The sequence below is a fragment of the Oncorhynchus mykiss genome, chromosome 25 (genome assembly GCF_013265735.2).
Source record: "Oncorhynchus mykiss isolate Arlee chromosome 25, USDA_OmykA_1.1, whole genome shotgun sequence".
NCBI classification, from domain to species: domain Eukaryota; kingdom Metazoa; phylum Chordata; class Actinopteri; order Salmoniformes; family Salmonidae; genus Oncorhynchus; species Oncorhynchus mykiss.
Window position 1 is genome coordinate 11,844,751 of NC_048589.1, and position 18,046 is coordinate 11,862,796.

Below are 18,046 nucleotides of genomic sequence, written 5' to 3' on the forward strand. Positions count from 1 at the left end.
CCTGTCTGGAAGTAAGCTGCCCCGCCATACGGACATGGTTTATATGTGTGTGCATTCTGAGAATAGTTACTTAGCCACCTAGCCACATCCAAGCTGCCCAGGTGGTCAGTACAGAGACCAGTACATTAACAGAATGAGCCACAAACCCATCACTGTATCTCTCTCTAACTCTAGCTCTCTCACAGTCACACACACACACACACACACACACACACACACACACACACACACACACACACACACACACACACACACACACACACACACAGACCATCTGGTCCTCCATTGGAGCCCCCACTAACCCCTGCCTTGCCTACCCAGCGGTGTCTGTCTGATAGGGGCCACTGATGAGCCGTGTGTGTGTGACTCTACGTGTGTGTGTGGCGCCAGCCCCCAGGCCTTCCATCACTCCCTGCTACCAGGTCTACACCAGCTGTCTGCGCTCATTTGCATTCCTCTCCCCCCCAAATAATGAAATTAGCCACAAGTTTCCCGAGGTGCTGCAAGACACAGACTTAGGTTGCGTGTGTCAGTGTGTGACGGGGTGTGTGTCTGTGTGTGTGATAGAGGGGAAGGTCAGAGGGAAGAGAGCGTTGGAAAATGCTGCTCGCACAAAAAAATGATCAAACGCTGATAAAACCCGAAAGCCACAACAACAAAAAAGAAAGTGATTTAGACTTTTTAGGTCCTTTCTTCCCCCTCTTCCCTCACAGAGGTATTTTATAACATTTAAATTGCATGTCCTGCGCCAACGCATAGCGTGTGTGTTGTATGCGCGCGTGTGTGTGTGTGTCTGGGAGGCAGGGTGCTAGCTGAGAGCTACTGTCCGTCTCTGTTTAACTCAACTCTACTGGCGCTGGACAATACGAGACTACAAAAACAAGAGCAGCGAGCCAGGATGGTTTTTCCACGTAGCTCCTGGATCGCTGCTATTGCACTACATGATCAGAGGGGAGAAATATGAGACTGTTGCCAAGATCAGAAGTGAGTCTGTGTATCTCGCCTCTGCAAACCAATGTGAGGCAGGGCATTGTGCTTCAGGACCTTGAGAGTTGGTCAGACGTTGTGTGGAGGTTATAGTTCGTTGTAAAGGAACGTCAGCAAATCCTGTCCATCAATAGTGTGCCGCCAGTCAACCCACAGCACAATCGGCAGGCCGGGACAGCTGTCAATACAGCAGCTACAGAGACAGACACCTGCCTCCGTACTCATCACCTCTCACAACAATCACCTGCCAATACCCCTAACCGCACTGATCAGCTCCCATCATCGCTGATTCAGCTTGAAGAGGTGTGTGTGTGTGTGTGTGTGTGTGGTTGAGACGCCACATGTTCTGGACTTCTGATCAGAGGGGAGTCAAAAGGGACCTTTTCCTGTCTGTGGAACAATGACTGTGAGAACACACGCACGCACGCACACGCACACACACACACGCAAGCACACGCACACACACACAAAGGGGCATTATCATAATCGCTGCATTGAAAGCCTTTGCTGTGGCCTCCTCAGAGACACAATGGAACAGGTGAGAAATGGCGCCTCCAACTGGAAACCTTTAACATGACATGAGACCAAAATACTTTCCAACCATTATTTTCCTTGAACTGATCTCTGATCTCTGATGACATGACTGGATCTGTGAAAGCGATGTAGTAGAACCCTGGGATTATTCGGCTCATATCAGATCCGTGATTACTAAAACGAAGGGAACAGAGGAAAAGGGAGGAGGGAAGATGGGAGGGGAGATGACACAGGAAACAGGAAGAACAGAGAAGGAACAGAGAGAAAGCAGGACAGAGGGAAGGAGGAGAGGCATGCGACGGAGGAGGATAGAGAGAGAGAGAGAGAGAGAGAGAGAGAGAGAGCATCGCGACGCCTGGGCTGTATCCGCATGAGAAATGTAATTACAAACGAGAGCGTGAGTGATCCTCAGCTCACCCACATCTGGTCTGGCATCTGGCAGCCAGCTCGTCTGTGCCCGCTGCCTGGTACTACCCACCCTAATGTTTCTGTCTACACGTCCATTAAGAGACCATTACAAAACGCTCCATCTCTCTCCTCACAGTCTACCACAGACCCAAGGGACTGGGAGGGACTTGGGAGAGAGAAGTTGGGAAAGAGAAGAGAGAGGGAGGGGAGAGAGAGAGAGAGAGAGAGAGGGAGGAGAAGATAGAGAGAGGAGAGAGAGACTTTTAAAAATGGTCCAAAGTCATTCACATTGCTCCACACAAACATGCTAAGTGCTTTCTATGGAGACTGAGACGCTGGGGCCTGAATGCTGTCTGATCAACACCCATCCATTAGCTGCTTTATAAGCCAGACTGGGGTCAAATATACATACTGTCACATATACAAATCTCAAAAACATGTCCACCTGGGTTAAGATAAATGTACAGGTCATTTCTGCTTGGATATCAAGATGGGATTTGACTGAGTGTGTGTCAGTGTGTCAGGGAATGTGAATGTGTGTGTTGGTGTGTGTGTGTGAGCGTGCTGCGCCTCCTATCTGCCAGGTCTGGCAGCTGTTACTGACAGCTCGATGGAGACCAGAGGAGGGCATGCAAATGACCCAGCATGAAAATGATCTCATCCCCTCCTCGACCCGCCCTTTGCCCCTCCTCGACCCAGCCTGATCACCTAAAATAGACTTGGAACTTCCGGAAGTCTGAAAAGATCCTGAGAAGGTGGATATATCCACTTCCTCTGCACTCACAGAACAATAATAAAGACTCCTACCCAGCACCGGGCGTGAACTGGTGATGCTCAGAGCCAAAGCCTGCTGCTCAGACCACTGCATCACCACTGGTGGCAACACTCGAGTAATGACGTGAGAATAATTGATGATACTCGATGGTAAGAGCGAGTCATTTTCAATTATTTCCTTTCAAGCGTTTCTCAAACCACAGCCCTAACCTTAACCTTAGCTGAAACGATGCCTAAACTCTTAACCTTTGAGTTGGTTATGTTATAAACCTGTAACCACACGGAATTAAATAGATGTTCATCTATTTTTTTTGCCTTTACCTCCCTTATCTCACCTCATTTGCTCGCATCGTATATAGACTTGTTTCTACTGTATTATTGACTGTATGTTTGTTTTACTCCATGTGTAACTCTGTGTCGTTGTGTGTGTCGAACTGCTTTGCTTTATCTTGGCCAGGTCGCAGTTGTAAATGAGAACTTGTTCTCAACTTGCCTACCTGGTTAAATAAAAAATTTTTTAAAAAAATATGGTACCTACGAGATCGTGTTGCCTCACCCCGTCTCAGCCTGACAACGATGTTTTCCCTCCTCACCCTCTTTAACCCTCCCTGACTCAACCCATCTCTCTCGCTCCACAATCAACAGATTATCAACAGATTATTAACAGATTATCAACAGATTATTAACAGATTATCAACAGATTAATAACACAATATCAACAGATTATCAACAGATTATCAACAGACCACAAACCACTTACAAACCCTTAAAGATGATCTTACACACAACAAATGAATAACATATTGCATGAATTGGATTCATAACATACCGTACGGATTGCACAACAACAACAAGAACGGATGACGTGGTAGAGCATTGGATGACGTAGCACACTAAAAACGGGGTGCTCGTTTTGGCTCGTGAGCACCACTTTTAAAACTACCGGCTGAAATTACACAAACGTTCTGGAGCATCACTTTAACAAACACTTTAGAAACTGAATGTGTCCGACAGGTGAGACGGGCAGGTGGGGTGGTGGGCAGGAAGGGTGTGTGCATGTGTGTGGACTGGAAGGTCAGGTGTGTCAGGAACGTGTGTGTGTGTGTGTCTCTGACGTTCTCCTGCTGTGAGGCTGCAGTGTGCTGAGACAGCCCGTCACTCCCCTGTCACACCCCTGACCCCGTATCCCTACACCCCCCTCCCTGATACACACACACAATAAATAGACCCCCCCCCCCAAACCAGCGTGCTTGGACTACACACTCATGCGTGTGCACATCCACATATAAAGACACACACACACACACACACACACACACACACACACACACACACACACACACACACACACACACACACACACACACACACACACACACACACACACACACACACACACACACACACACACACAGTCAGCACAGGCTGAGTTATTGGGAAGTGATGGACTAGGCCAGAGCACAACAATCCCTCTACTGAATCTCCAGATTACACACTGGTGCCCTGGACTCATCACCAGACAACACACACACGCCCAGACAGAACAAAGCACTCAGTATGAGGTGTGGAAATGAAATCAGGGAGCTATAGGCAGATGAGTTGCTCCACTCTCTCAAATTAAAGCACATTTATTTTGGGCCGCCGAGTGTGGCCCCGCTCTGTGGGAAAGCGTCCCCATTAGCCTGATTCCAGGATGGGAAGAATGAGCAGAGGGATGAGGTAGTCGGCTTTACGTGCTCATGTGCTGTGTGTGTTTGTGTGTTGGTTGACAGAATGAGGCGTTTCTTGGAAGAGAGAGGTGTGTGTGTGTGTGTGTGTGTGTGTGTGATTACATTGCTACTGTATAAAATGCATGGCATCATTATAGGATAAGTTGAACTTGAACATAGGTTGAAGAAAATGCTCATCATAACATTATGGCACATTTCTTGTGACCGTGAATTTAATTAACTTTGTGAATTTCCGTCCATATACAGTAAGACACACAAACGAAAATACAAGGATACAAGGGAATACAGTTACCAATACAAGTCCACACTTCTCAGTGTGATAATGTTGAGTTGAATTTTCTTACTGAACGATAGTTTCATACAATCTTCCCAGCGTTGGAGTAGAGGCGTCCAAATTTATCAAACACATGACAAGTGGTGAAGACTGTCTTGAATGGCTGGAGAGAGAGAGAGAGAGAGAGAGAGAGAGAGAGAGATGGGGGGAGAGAGAGAGAGAGAGAGAGAGAGATGGGCAGAGAGAGAGAGAGAGAGAGAGAGATGGGAGAGAGAGAGATGGAGAGAGAGAGAGAGAGAGAGATGGGGAGAGAGAGAGATGGAGAGAGAGAGAGAGAAAGATGGGGAGAGAGAGAGATGGAGAGAGATGGAGAGAGAGAGAGAGAGAGAGAGAGAGAGATGGGGAGAGAGAGAGAGATGGGGAGAGAGAGAGGGGGAGAGAGAGAGAGAGAAAGATGGGGAGAGAGAGAGATGGAGAGAGATGGAGAGAGAGAGAGAGAGAGAGAGAGAGAGAGATGGGGAGAGAGAGAGAGAGAGAGAGAGATGGGCAGAGAGAGAGAGAGAGAGAGAGAGATGGGAGAGAGAGAGATGGAGAGAGAGAGAGAGAGAGAGAGAGAGATGGGAGAGAGAGAGATGGAGAGAGAGAGAGAGAGAGAGAGAGATGGGGAGAGAGAGAGATGGAGAGAGAGAGAGAGAAAGATGGGGAGAGAGAGAGATGGAGAGAGATGGAGAGAGAGAGAGAGAGAGAGAGAGAGAGAGAGAGATGGGGAGAGAGAGAGAGATGGGGAGAGAGAGAGGGGGAGAGAGAGAGAGAGAAAGATGGGGAGAGAGAGAGATGGAGAGAGATGGAGAGAGAGAGAGAGAGAGAGAGAGAGAGAGAGAGAGATGGGGAGAGAGAGAGAGAGAGAGAGAGATGGGCAGAGAGAGAGAGAGATGGGAGAGAGAGAGATGGAGAGAGAGAGAGAGAGAGAGATGGGGAGAGAGAGAGATGGAGAGAGATGGAGAGAGAGAGAGAGAGAGAGAGAGAGAGAGATGGGGAGAGAGAGAGAGATGGGGAGAGAGAGAGGGGGAGAGAGAGAGGGGGAGGGAGAGAGAGAGAGAGAGAGAGAGAGAGAGGGAGAAGGAGAGAGAGGGAGGGAGAGAGAGAGAGAGAAGGAGAGAGAGGGAGGGAGAGAGAGAGAGAGAGAAGGAGAGAGAGGGAGAGAGAGAGAGAGAGAGAGAGAGAGAGAGAGAGAGAGAGAGAGAGGGAGAGAGAGAGAGAGAGTGAGAAGGAGAGAGAGGGAGGGAGAGAGAGAGAGAGAGAAGGAGAGAGAGAGAGAGAGAGAGAGAGAGAGAGAGAAGGAGAGAGAGAGGGGGAGGGAGAGAGAGAGAGAGAGAGAGAGAGAGAGAGACAGAGAGAGAGAGAGGAAACACAAAGTTACTCACTTCCGGTTTTAGCGGTCGTCATCGAGGAGTAGCTATGAGAGATGTCAAAGTGGGAAATAACATAAATCTGTCATTATTCAGAAACATATTCAATGAAGCATTAAGTCCCCATACAGCATGTTCTCCTCATAAAGCCTGTGTGTGTTCCTGTGTGTGTGTGTGTGTCTTCGGCAGTGAATGCTCTTTTCATGAGTGATTGTGACAGGCCTGTCATCAGCCCCCCAAGCCTCTCACAGAGGGCATGGACGTACTGCTACAACACCCCAACAACCCAACACAGAACACAATAACTACACACACACAGACTCAGGAAAAAAAATTCATGCACACACACATACAGGGTTGGGGAGTAATGGATTCCATGGAATCCGTGACATGTAATAGATTACAAAAATACATAACTAGAATCTGCTACGTTACCAGCACAAATATTATAATCAGATTACAAATACTTTTGAAAAAGTAGATGATTACTTTTCAATTATTTTAAACTGCCTGTCATTGTTTTTGCGACCTGTGGACAGCCAGTGAAAAATGCGCTCTTGCAACAGCTGCAGAGTACAGATCCCAGCCTATGGAATAAACGTTTGAGGGAGTTCCTCCCTTCTAAACTCTTCAGTGGTATTGTCCTCCATAACGTCAACAACAAGTTTCATTTAAGACGGCCACGAGTGGGGCTTCGGTTGCTCAATCTCCTTCGTGCTGATAAAGAAAATGTCCATAGGCCTAACGGACTTGCTCAAACTCGCACACTTTTGCTAGACTTCAACAGCTTATCGAGACATCAACGAGTCACCAAACACAAAGGTAAACAATAGGCCTATTGTAAACGCAGCATTTGACGTGCATTCTTCACATACGGCTCTTTTCGGTACACTTAAAAAAAAGGTGCTATCTAGAACGTACTGTCAAAGGGTTCTTCAGCTGTCCCCATAGGAGAACCCTCTGAAGAACCCTTTTTGGTTCCAGGTAGAACCCATTCCACAGAGGGTTCTATATGGAACCCAAAAAGGGTTCTACCTGGGACCAAAAAGAGGTTCTCCTGTGGGGACAGCCGAAGAATCCTTTTGGAACCAAATAAAGCAACACCTCACGGCACAACGCCTCTCCCCCATGTGACCTATTTGTTGTGTTTATGTAATGACATGTATGTGGAACTGATAGATGCGCGCACACACACACACACACACACACACACACACACACACACACACACACACACACCTGTTAATGTTTTTAAATGTATGTAAATTGTAAAGTGTTTTGTGTGTAATGTATTTTTGGTTATGTGTCGGACCCCGGTAAGACTAGTTGTCACTAATAGTTGTCCTAATAAATCTAAATCAAATATAGCCTAATTGTATTATTCAATGTAGTAGAAAGCGATGGGTTAGAAGAAACCTACATAACCAACCCATAAAGTTGAATTTAACATCCATATATGGCTATGTAACCTTTAACATAGATTTATCCTCCAATAGATGTCGTTCAAATGGTAATATTCATGTTTGTCTTCTTCTAATGCCTCTTAAGGGGAAAGTAATCTAAAAGTTACTGAAAGTAATTAAATTACGTTACTGAGCTTGGGTAATCCAAAAGTTGCGTCACTGATTATAATTTTGTAGTAACTGTAATGGATTACATTTAGAAAGTAACCTACCCAACCCAACCCTGCACACACAGACACTCACGCATACACATATACACACACACACACACACCGATACAATCTGTCTCTCGCTCTCTACATCTCTCTGACCATGCGACCGCGTGTTCCTGTAGGAGCAGAACCGTAACATGGCCGTAACCTCTGGCGGTCGATGGCGCTATGGTCGGTGAGGAACGGTAGCAGAGTGGAGCGGCTGCTGAAACTAACCGGGCCCTTAATCACGGCTGTAACGGGCGAATTACCGGCAGCGGCAGCCCGCTAATGATGAATGCAGAGTCTCCGCTCAAACCCTGACCTCCTTTTCTGCTGCGCTGCAGAAAAGGCTGCCGGGGTATTTATAGCTGGGCCTGAGCCCACTTTACAACTGGCCTACATGCTAGGGAACGCCACACTGCCAGGTAAGTGTGTGTATGTGTAGTTGTACGTGTCTGTAGGTGACTGTGAGAGTGTGTGTAGGTATATATATATAAATATATATATATATGTATGTGTATGTGAGTTCCTGTGTAGTGACTGCGTGTGTGCATTTGTGTGTGTGTGGTCTGATGTCCATGCCATCCCCCGCCTCCACACACATACACACACACCAGAGAGTGACCTGGTGTGAACTCTGACCCCCTCGTCCAGGCCCTGTGATTACCCAGCAACCTTTGCAGCACGGCAGCGGCCACAACCCAGAACAAAGTGGCGCCTCGGAATTAGAGCTGGCCGCTAAGGGAAGGAGGGAGAGAGGGAGGGAGAGGGAGGGAGGGAAGGGGTTTAGTTATTTATTTCTATATGTAGTTAGTAGAAGTTGAGGAAGGACAAACTAATGTCAGAGACTGGGGCGCTGTGTACTTCCTGCTCTCGGGGTAAACATGTGATCGCCCTGTCACTCACACTCCATCGCCATGACAATCATCGCCATGCCGACCGACGCCTGGGGGGCGGGGACAAGCATGTCCTTGTAAACAGGAGCCCCCCTCCGCACACTGACACTAACGACGGAAGAGCAGTGCGCACACACACAAACACACACACACACGTGCACACACACACACGCGCGCGCATGCTGTCACCACCAAATACATATATCCTCTGCAAACTGATCACACAGTGAAAACATCTAAGACAGATCTCTCAGTCAAAATCCCTTAGACATCAGAAACACACCCACGTCTTGGCTAGTAGCACGATGTGATCTTTGACTAACTTTGGGCTCTGAAAGGTCAATCACTAGATTACTAAGTGGATTTTGTTCCCGTTACTTGTGATGTGTGAAGCTGACCAAAGTGGCCAGTTTGGTGTCACTACGGTAATGTGTTTAATGTGCGTGTGGATGGAGTGCAGTAGACCGCATGTCAGTGTGTGTGGAGATATGTGCCATGCGGATGTGTGTGTGTCGGTGGAGAGTGTGTGTCAGTGCGTGTGCGTGGCCCCATCTCTCTGTGGTGTGGTAACCTGTGGGTAGTAGGCAGGGACTTGTCAGGCTGAGGCAGACGGCAGAGAGGACCATGACTGGAGCTTCGTGTGACAGCTTCTTTTGCACCCGGGTGCCCCGATCCCTCACGCACACACACACACACACACACACACACACACACACACACACACACACACACACACACACACACACACACACACACACACACACACACACACACACACAGCCACACACAGCCACCAGAGCTGTGAAAGTAGGAAGAGAGACACAGCAACGCTCCTGGAATGCAACACAAACATAGGGGGAGGGGGGGTTCAAAGTGTCATATCAATTTGTGGCTGTGGTGGCATTTCTTGAAGAGGCTAACCACTGTCACTTCAGTTTAGTTTAGCTTGACACTGTCTGTCTGTCCAGCTGAAGAACTGACCGCACACTGGAACACAGCTGATAAATCACTACTACAAAAGGCTTTAGTATACGGCTTTAACTTGCATTGTCCTATTCTGGGTTGGGGCCATCCTCAATTCAAGGATAAAACACTTAAATATTCATTGAAAATGAATGACAGTTATCCTGAATTGGATTTCGATTCAACTCTCCGAATTTCAGTCATCTTGTCATTCGCTGCCTGTACTTCTCTGTGTTGTTTTTGGTTTGGCATAGGATAGGTGGTGTAGCCTAATGAGGGCTAAATGCTAATACCATGGTAACAGCATATTTTGAAATGATGAATAATGAGTATTTATTGTTTTTCAAAGGACTTCACGTTCGTGTGAGCCTGAGGTAAAGCCCTGACGTACTGGAACGGAAACCCGTAGGTTTAGGTCACCTCATCAGTCCAGAGCACTTTAACCAGACCCCTCCATTAACACCCTAGATATTGTTACCTCACGGGACCAGTGCTCTAACCAAGCATTTATCCTCTCTTTCACTCGATCCCTCCCGAGCTCCCTCCCCCTCCTCTCTCCCTCCAACTCAATGAGAAAAGACAGGGGAAAAAATATGAGATTGATTTATTTGCTTCAGTGTTCTTTGGGTTGAAGTTTTTTTCTCTCTCTCCCTTTCCACAAACTGAAACCAATTAGTGGGTCTAGCACTTGTAGTGTGGAATGTAGGTCGACCTGAGGAGTAATAAAAAACTATTGACTTTCGGTGACTGTAAGCGGCGTGAAAGGGGTGCCGCGGCCTTGTCCAACATGAAAAGAGCTCCATTAATTTCACTTATTTCACGAAGGGCCCTGTCAAGTCCTAATGCGTTCCGCACACTTCTAGCATTCAGACACCCTGACACCAGCCCCGGCCCAGCCAAAATGAGTTACTTTACTTCAACCACTCAGAGAGAGAGAGAGGGAGAGAGAGAGGGGGGGGAGAGAGAGAGCGAGAGAGAGCGAGAGAGAGTGAGAGAGAGAGAGAGAGAGAGAGAGAGAGAGAGAGAGCGAAGGAGAGAGTTGACAGAGTAATTTCTAATTTCCTGGTTGAGGCTGGAACTGAGGCCTTTCATACATGGCTAATTCTGCCTCAACCTCTCCCTCTTCATCCCTCTCTTCTCTCTCTTTCCCTCTACATCTCTCTCTTTCTCTCTCTCTCGCTCTCTCTCTCTCTCTCTCTGTCTGATTGCCAAGCATGTCCAGGACACTGTGAGACCAACGTGACACAATACAGAAAAGACGACACATTCTTTTGAGCATAACGCACGGGGCGTTCTCAGAACATTTCTCCTTTAAGCAGTGACATAACACACCTCTCGGATCGACTGCAGAATGTTGAGAGGCCTTAAAACAAAATGAACGTCTGGACGGAAAAACGGATCAAGTTCAGTTCAGTGCATGACAATGGTTCCTATGTGGCTATCATGACTAAAATGACTAAAATACAGGTCATTCTACCAAAACCAACCAGCTCCAGATTAAGGTTGCTCTTGCGGTAAATGGCTGATTTAATTTGGTTATCATGGACATGTGTTAACCTAGCCTTGGATATAGCTAAGGCTCATTTAACAAAGTTCTCAGAGTGTGTAGTTCAGAGGGCTGTAATCCAAGGTTAATCTATATCTCATCTCCTAGTCCCTGTTTAACTAAACCTGAATTAGGCCTTTCCCTGGATCTACATCTTTCTAATCCGAGGCTGGGAGAGTGGGACGTCATTTCAGGGAAATGAGTCTATTTCACTGGCTTTAGCAAGTGTGTGTGTGTGTGTGTGTGTGTGTGTAGAGGAGGGTAGAGGCTATCTGCAGACAGAAACTAATCAGTGTGTATGAGATAAGAAAGCAGCCTTTATGGTGCATGGTAATCAGGCCTAACCCTGCCACGGCTATGCATAATCACTCACACGTATTCACATGATTGATGAAATATGCGTTTGTGAAATCCGAGCTGCCTTTGTTATCATCCTGCATTTTTCTCTCTCTTTTTTTTCTCTCCCTCTCTCTCGTCCACACCAGAGGGTTTCGCAGAGGGCCGAGCGAGGCGAGGAGCGACACGACGGAGCGCCACACAAACAAGAAATTACACGCACAGCGAGGGGCCTTCGTAAAAAAAAAAAAACCACAAAAAAAAACCCCACACACCCACTTGTTTTTTTTTGTTGGTATTCCGTAATATATGAGATGCATGAGAAAACAAAGTCCTCTGAAGAAGTGAAAGAAGAAGAAGAGAGAGGAAGAAGAAGAGAGATGAGAAGGCGAAGAAGGGCGGAAATAAAAAGAACATTAATTGTAATCCCCCCCCCCCCAACAGAAGTGTAAGACGGATAAGAACGAGATGAGAGAGGGAGGAAGAGAGACGGATAGGATTGATAGAGTTGTGTTCACTGACACGCGATCACATTAATGAGCAGACTGAAACAGAATACTAAACTTAAGTTACCGTCTCAGACCAAGACGCCCGTCTACAAACACATAGCAAATAACAATCCCAGTCACATTAAGCCCATTCCCTCATTGTAAAGCCTGTTCGCCCTTATTTCCACATGAAATGTGGTACTGATGTTTTAATAAAGGGATCACTGGTTAATTCTTTGACAAGACTAATTCCTCCACAAAATCCGGCCACTCTTTATGTTAGCTGTGTGGTCTAGATTAACACTGTGTTTTCCAATGTGAGCATCCCAGCTGATCTCAACATCGACAAACGTGCTTTACTGGTCTACTGAAGCTAAAGATACACTCTTAGAGCAAAAGGTGCTATCTAGAACCTAAAAGGGCTCTTCAGGCTGTCCCCATAAGAGAACTCTTTGAAGAACCCTTTTTGGTTCCAGGTAGAACCTTTTTGAGTTCCATGTACTGTAGACCCCTTCACACAGAGGGTTCTACCTGGAACCAAAAAGGGGTTCTCCTATGGGGACAGCTGAATAACCCTTTCGGAAACCTATTTTCTAAGAGTGTACCCTCCGTGATGGGCGTTATTAGGGACAGATCCACAGACAGACAGTTAGCGCTGTAATGAGAAACAGAGAGACGGCTTGGTCTGGGCGCAACACGCCTGTCTACCCGCCCGTTCGCAACACACAGATTAAATATGCACAATTCCCATGCAAAGCAGGCGGCAGCGGAGGCGATGTGATCAGCCGTCTCCATCTAATCCCAACGCTGGGCTCTCTCAGCCAGGGTTAGCGGCCTCATTCGTCAACACACCTTTTAGCATGACACAATGGCCATTTGCAGCTGTAAGTGTTTGCGATTGCTTCCCCCCTAGTGTCAGTGTGTGTGTGTGTGTGTGTGTGATCAGATCTCATTCCATTCTACCATACGGAAGACACAGGTTCAACAGGATTCTGGTCACACACTAAAACAACAGCAATGTTTACCAGGCTGGGAATTACCAGGGATATCACGATACTTACTGCATTACGATTCTCACAATTCTATATGTACAGTATTGTGAGTTGATACTGCGATTTTATTGCGATTCGATGTTCCAATAATTATTGCTCACCATATGTCTGCTGCGGAAGGAAAAGAGAGAGAGAGCCATGAGAAAACGAGTGTTGATCAGTCATGGAAATAACTGGTGAAAACAAATGGCCTCCCTTTTTAACAAGAAGATGGAGAACATGCTGTGTAGTTTTCATGCAGGTGCAAAAATAATATCCCGAAATGTAAACCGCATACATTTTTCCCCTATCACTAATAATAGTACATTTATTGCAATATCTAAACGTGGGAAATATAGGATGCCACAATGATAGAAACACTCTCATCTTGTGTCCGTATGACACAGGAAAAAATTGACACAATTAATGAGTGCTTTAAAAGAGAACAAATACGCAAGCAACGCAGCAAATACATGAAACATGGTTTGTTTTCTGTTTATTGTGACATGGATGTACTGTCTTTTCTCCTTGAGTGTTCAGAAGTGTGTACGTGTGTGTGTGTACCTGCATAGACTTGCTTAATATGTGTGCGTGTGCATGCTTGTGTATTGAATGGGCGTGTGTGTGTGTGCGTGTGTGTATGCATATGTGTATCCTGTCCACAACCTCCTGCATGTCTAGAACTAAAACAGCATCTACATTTTCTCTCTCTCTCTCTCTCTCTCTCTCTCTCTCTCTCTCTATCTCTCTCTCTGTCTCTCTCTGTCTCTCTCCATCTCTCTCTCTGTCTCTCTCTCTGTCTCTCTCCCTCTCTCTCTCTCTCTCTCTCTGCTGAACTCTGATCATAGACACAGTCCATATGAAGGCTGTCATGTTGCTGTTCTAGTGATGTGTCTGCTGCAGCAGAATGTGTGTCAGGGCCGGCCAGGGAGAGGGGATACAGACAGGCTAGTATTGTATGCTTCACTGGAGCATAGCCCCTCTCACAGGCCTGCTGGCTCAATTAAAACACACCTAGTCTTATCCTTATGGCTCTGTTTTGCATCTACACTGGGTGAGATATCTCCCCTATCTAAATATACCTCCAACATCAAGTATATGACTTCCCCTCCAACAACCTGCTTTTATTCAGGAATTCACATGTTATTCTACAGCTAGTTTTGCGTATTTCGTACCATAGTATACGTAGCCATTTGGATTTCCATAGAATATGGGGTAAATTGCTTTTATGTACACTGAACAGAAACATAAACACAACACGTAAAGTGGTCCCGTGTTTCATTAGCGGAAAATAAAAGATTCCAGAAATGTTCCATATGCACAAAAATCCCAATTGTTTCCATCCCTATTAGTGAGCATTTCTCCTTTGTCAAGATAATTCATCCACCTGACAGGTGTGGCATTTCAAGAAGCTGATTAAACAGGTGCACCTTGTACATGGGACAATAAAAGGCCGCTTTAAAATGTGCAGTTTTGTCACACAAGGAGAGAGCGCGCAATTGGCATGCTGTCTGCAGGAATGTCCACCAGAGCTGTTGCCAGAGAATGTAATGTTCATTTCTCTACCATAAGCCGCCTCCAACATTGTTTTAGAGAATTTGTCAGTACGTCCAACCAGCCTCACAACCGCAGACCACGTGTAATGGTGTCGTGTGGGTGAGCTGTTTGCTGATGTCAACGTTGTGAACAGTTCCTCGTGGTGGCGGTGGGGTTATGGTATGGGCAGGCATAAAGATACGGACAACGAACTCAATTGCATTTTATCGATGGCAATTTGAATACACAGAAGTACCTTGAATAGATCCTGAGGCCCATTGTGAGGCACATTGTGAGTCCCATTTATTAAAGTTATCATCGAACAACAGCTGCATATCTGTATTCCCAGTCATGTGAAATCCATAGATCAGGGCCTAATTAATTTATTTCATTTGACTGATTTCCTCATATGAACTGTACCTCAGTAAGATCTTTGAAATTGTTGCATGTTGCGTTTATACTTTTGTTCAGTAAACAAAATGCTTCACCTTGAAAATAAATGTTGAGGGTGAATCTTCTCCGCGTCTATTAGTATATTACCGTGACGTGCTGAGTAAGGGCTATAAATTATTTAAACATTTTAATTGCAGCAATAACACCATGCCAAATATATGTTAATATTTTGATGATCTGGCCTATTCAAATATCAACAAAATTGAAACAAGTGCATTCTAAAAATAATTATTTGGTAATGGTAGATATGGTAGTGATTTTTGATCAAATTTCACAATGAAGATGATATTCTCAGCACAGATTGACAATGTTAGTTCTGTTTTTACATGGACCCATTTTAATATGACAGTGAAAGCTGTGATATCTATTCTACATGCTGCTGATGGCGGATCACTGCGTGTATAAAAACTGCATCCCGTGTCAGAGAGGGACCCCTTTTAAAGCACCAGGCAGCTATAACGCCTCTGGCCTCTCCTCCTCTCCTCTCCTCGTCTCCTGTCTCTGCCTGGTTCCTCAGTATGCAAGTCTGGAGGGGGAAATGCTGACATAATGGAGAAGCGTGTGGGGTTAATTGATAAATATACGGGGAAGAGAAGGAAGGAACATGTCAGGGGAATGCTTTATTACACTGCCAATGAAGGAGTAGGGGAGTTTTACACCGCAGTAAAACCGTTATGGTGAATTAGCCCTCTTTCGTCTGCCCGGATGCTAATGTACATGGAGAGGCTGGAGAGAGGACTGGGGACGGGGTCGGATGGGGATGGACGGGACAGAGACACCGTCTCACACACGCACGCTCACAAACTTGGGCTGGACGATATGGCCAAAATATCATACCACGGTATTTAAAAGAAATTGGACAGTAAAGACAGTATTTGAAGGTATTGTGTTTTTTAATAATAAAAGTTTGCTTTAAAGATTTGCTTTATGAGTAGTGCGTGAGCCAAGGGTGGCAACACATACAAGTGATTTCAATGGGTTTTCCGCCATTCTGACAACAAAGGAAAATGCCAGGGAGGACTTACTGTGACAGGGTAGGAACCAAAGTGTTGATAAGTGTTTCCTAGGGGACCCTATAATCTTTGGCTTTATTTACTATTTTCTCTTAGCTACTTCATGTAGCTAACATATTCATGCTTTGCATATTCCTCTTTGATTTAGAATATACTGTTGCACAAACAACATGCTGATTTAGGTCTACACCATCGCTGGTATTATCAGGCTGTATAGCTAATTACGTTTGCTCTGACTCAGTACATTTATTAGCTAGCTAGCTAGCCAGCTAACTAGCGATTAACATTAGTGGCTAACTAGATTTAGGCCCAACTTGCTAAGAAAAGACAAACTAGCTGTTTGCTGATGTAAGAAACACAAACTAATAGTGTCATTATAGAACGAGCAAAGTGAAAACAGCATTGTTGTCATCAACATTGTTGTATGCTCTGCATTGACCATGCAGACTGAACCCAAGAGTCTCGTGGTCGAGGAACAAACAAATGCGCTCCTTAAGTGACAGGGGGCGTGGCTTGGTCTGTGTGGAAAGCCGCATGGAGAGAGAGAGAGCTGAGAGAGATGAGAAGTAAACTATAAAAATGGATGTTACACACGGCGTATCACATTTAACAAAACAAACATTCAAATACCGTTATAGAAGGTAAATTCAAATCAATACCGCTATATAGTAAAATACGGTGTACCGCGCAGCCCAAAGCTCACACACACACAATACACACACTGCCCCCTCCCCGCCTCCCCATCCTTACCAGTGGCCTACTTTATTTTACTTATTAATGGCTCATAATGAATATCATTGGTATTTAAACACAGCTCGTGTATCACACACGTCACGTTGATGCATTACGCCCAGGATAATTAACAAGAGGAGGCCGCAGCAAATCGTCATCTTCAGATGAAACATTTTTCCCCCTGTCCTGTCCTGTCCTGTCCTGCCACAAGCCTGGAGCCTGGCTCCACAATTATGACCCTAATAAAATGTGTGGCTGGGAGGGTGGGGGGGCGCAAGAGGAGTGGGGTTGGAGGGGGACTAGAAAGGATAGAGGAGTAAAACAAGCAATTACTGAAGCAACGTTAACAACGGTGTGTGTGTGTGTGTGTGTGTGTGTGTGTGTGTGTGTGTGTGTGTGTGTGTGTGTGAGTGTGAGAGAGAAAGTGTGTGCGTGTGCATATGAAAGCATTTGTATGTGCCAGGTTATGTTTGTGTGTGTGTGAATCTGTGTGCGTGCGTGTATTTCTGTCTTTATATCAGCGCACGTGCGTTTGTGTGCGCATGCATGTGTGCATGTGTGCAAATGTTTGTGTCTAGCACTAGGCAGTGGGTCTAGGCAGTGGTGTAGAGGCATCAGTTGAGCGGGCTGATGGATGAAAGCCTAATGCGAGGGGAAGGAGAGGAGAGGCGGCCAGACGTGCCCACTACGTGCACTTCATTAGACACTGTAATTAGCCACCGTCCACCATTAGACAGCACTGGTGGTAAGAACGCTAGCTACCGTTAGCTTAACGTCACAACATCAAAGGCCAGGGAGAGGGCTGGGGATTGGGCTTGGGGATGCATTGGGTTAGAGGTAGGATATGAGCCTGGGCTAGACGTTGGAAACAGGGGCTGGGGCAAGGACAGGGGGACCCGGACAGGGAATGGAAGTTGGGCTGGGGATGGGATCTATGAGGCTGGGTACGCATTGGTATGAGGCTGGGTACGCAGTGCTATGAGGCTGGGTACGCAGTGCTATGAGGCTGGGTACTCATTAGTATGAGGCTGGGTACTCATTAGTGTGAGGCTGGGTACGCAGTGCTATGAGGCTGGGTACTCATTAGTATGAGGCTGGGTACTCATTAGTGTGAAACTGGGTACGCAGTGCTATGAGGCTGGGTACTCATTAGTATGAGGCTGGGTACGCAGTGCTATGAGGCTGGGTACGCAGTGCTATGAGGCTGGGTACTCATTAGTATGAGGCTGGGTACTCATTAGTATGAGGCTGGGTACGCAGTGCTATGAGGCTGGGTACG

At 46.2% G+C, this 18,046-nt stretch overlaps 1 protein-coding gene across 2 annotated transcripts in view; it reads right to left on the reverse strand.

Moving 5' to 3' along the window:
• Nucleotides 1–4,616: 4,616 nt before the first annotated feature.
• spata17 (spermatogenesis associated 17) overlaps nt 4,617–18,046 on the reverse strand; it is a 64,461-nt gene continuing 51,031 nt past the window's right edge. For both annotated transcript variants that reach the window (XM_036962966.1, XM_036962965.1), the window contains exon 10: nt 4,617–4,870. In XM_036962966.1, coding sequence (XP_036818861.1) covers nt 4,790–4,870 — 81 coding nt within the window. In that variant the 3' untranslated portion in view covers nt 4,617–4,789. The remainder of the gene's footprint in view (nt 4,871–18,046) is intronic.